The 1444-nt window shown below is 39.1% G+C and overlaps 1 protein-coding gene across 1 annotated transcript; it reads left to right on the forward strand.

Moving 5' to 3' along the window:
• The first annotated feature begins 1066 nt into the window (after nt 1-1066).
• On the forward strand, nt 1067-1444 carry LOC147930650 (uncharacterized). Its single transcript, XM_087476971.1, has one exon. It carries the CDS (start codon nt 1067-1069, stop codon nt 1442-1444), a length of 378 nt encoding a protein of 125 aa, XP_087333097.1.

The following is a 1444-nucleotide window of genomic DNA, read 5'->3' on the forward strand; positions in this document are numbered from 1 at the left end:
CAAAACGACCCTAAAACCAACACAGCCTTGATGAAAAACCTGCTATCCAAAGAAGAGAGAGACGAGAGATAAACAATACCAGACCATGAAACGACACGAGATCGTCTCCTTCAAGCCACCAACCACGAGAGCACCACCCGATCTAAGCCACTGCCTAGACTAGCCTGTTAACAAACGGATCTGTCTCTACCACAACCAAAACTCACCACCGATGGCTTCTCCTCCTTCAATCGATCTTCGCTTCAAACAGGAGTCTGACAACAAGACTGCTTCAACACCGAAACAGAACAAAGATAACAAAGACTAAGATGCAAGACTAAGAAATACACCCTCCCACAGCTCCGGCATGGAGCCCGGCAGCCGGAGAGGGCAAATCGAAAAACTCAAATTTTTTCCCGGCGGCTGGAGTTGAGAGAGAAAAAATTAGGGCGACAAAGATGGAGGGAAAAAAGATCATTGAATATAGTTAATAATGTAAAAAGAATTAATCATTTTCAATATAGTCAATAATTTGTATACCCAAAGGTAACAAATTTATTTGATTAATATGTGATTTGATTAATTATAAAATTATAATTTTACCATCATTAAAAGTGTTTGTGTTTAAATATTGTCCAAAGGTTATTTAAATTCATGCATTAAATTTAAGGTAGGCCTTAAGAGTCTGTATAAAAGTGTCAAAGCACTAATAGGTAAGCATGTTTACATGTTTGCAGCTTCTTCAAACTTGTATGCATCTGCTAACTATGTCGTAAATTTCAATGGGCTGAATTACGAAGAATGGTCTGACCAGATCCGGTTTGCATTGGGTACCATGGCTTTGGACTCTGCAATACTAACAGATGAGGAACTTGCATCCATTACAGGTGATAGCTCTGAAACTGAAAAATCTCGTTATGAGATTTGGGAGCGATCTAACAGGCTGAGTTTGAATCTCATGAGAATGACGATGGCAGAAAGTGTTAAGCCATCTATGCCTAAGACAGAGAAAGCAATGTAATTCATAGAGAAAATTAAGGAGTGTTCACAATCTGATTTGGCTGACAAGTCAATTGTAGGAAGTCTCATGAATGAGCTTACTACGAAAAAGTTTGACTGGTCACAGCCAATTCATGATCATGTGACCCACATGTCTAACTTGGCAGCAAGGTTGTCAACCTTGGGAATGGAAGTTCATGAGAATTTCTTGGTCCAATTCATTATGTACTCTCTACCTTTTGAGTTTAGCCAGTTCCAGGTGAACTACAACACCATTAAAGATAAATGGGACTTTAAAGAGTTAAAGGCTATGTTGATTCAAGAGGAAGAGAGAATTAAGAAAATGAAGGATCATGTTGTCAATCTTGTGGGCTATGGAAATGCTAGCAGCAATAAAGGAAAACCAAGTAGGAAGGACAAGATGAAGGATAAAGCTTTCATGAAAGGCCCCGAAAGGCAAATCTAG

Source organism: Camelina sativa, chromosome 12 (assembly GCF_030686135.1).
Source record: "Camelina sativa cultivar CO46 ecotype springtype chromosome 12, ASM3068613v1".
Taxonomy (NCBI): Eukaryota; Viridiplantae; Streptophyta; class Magnoliopsida; order Brassicales; family Brassicaceae; genus Camelina; species Camelina sativa.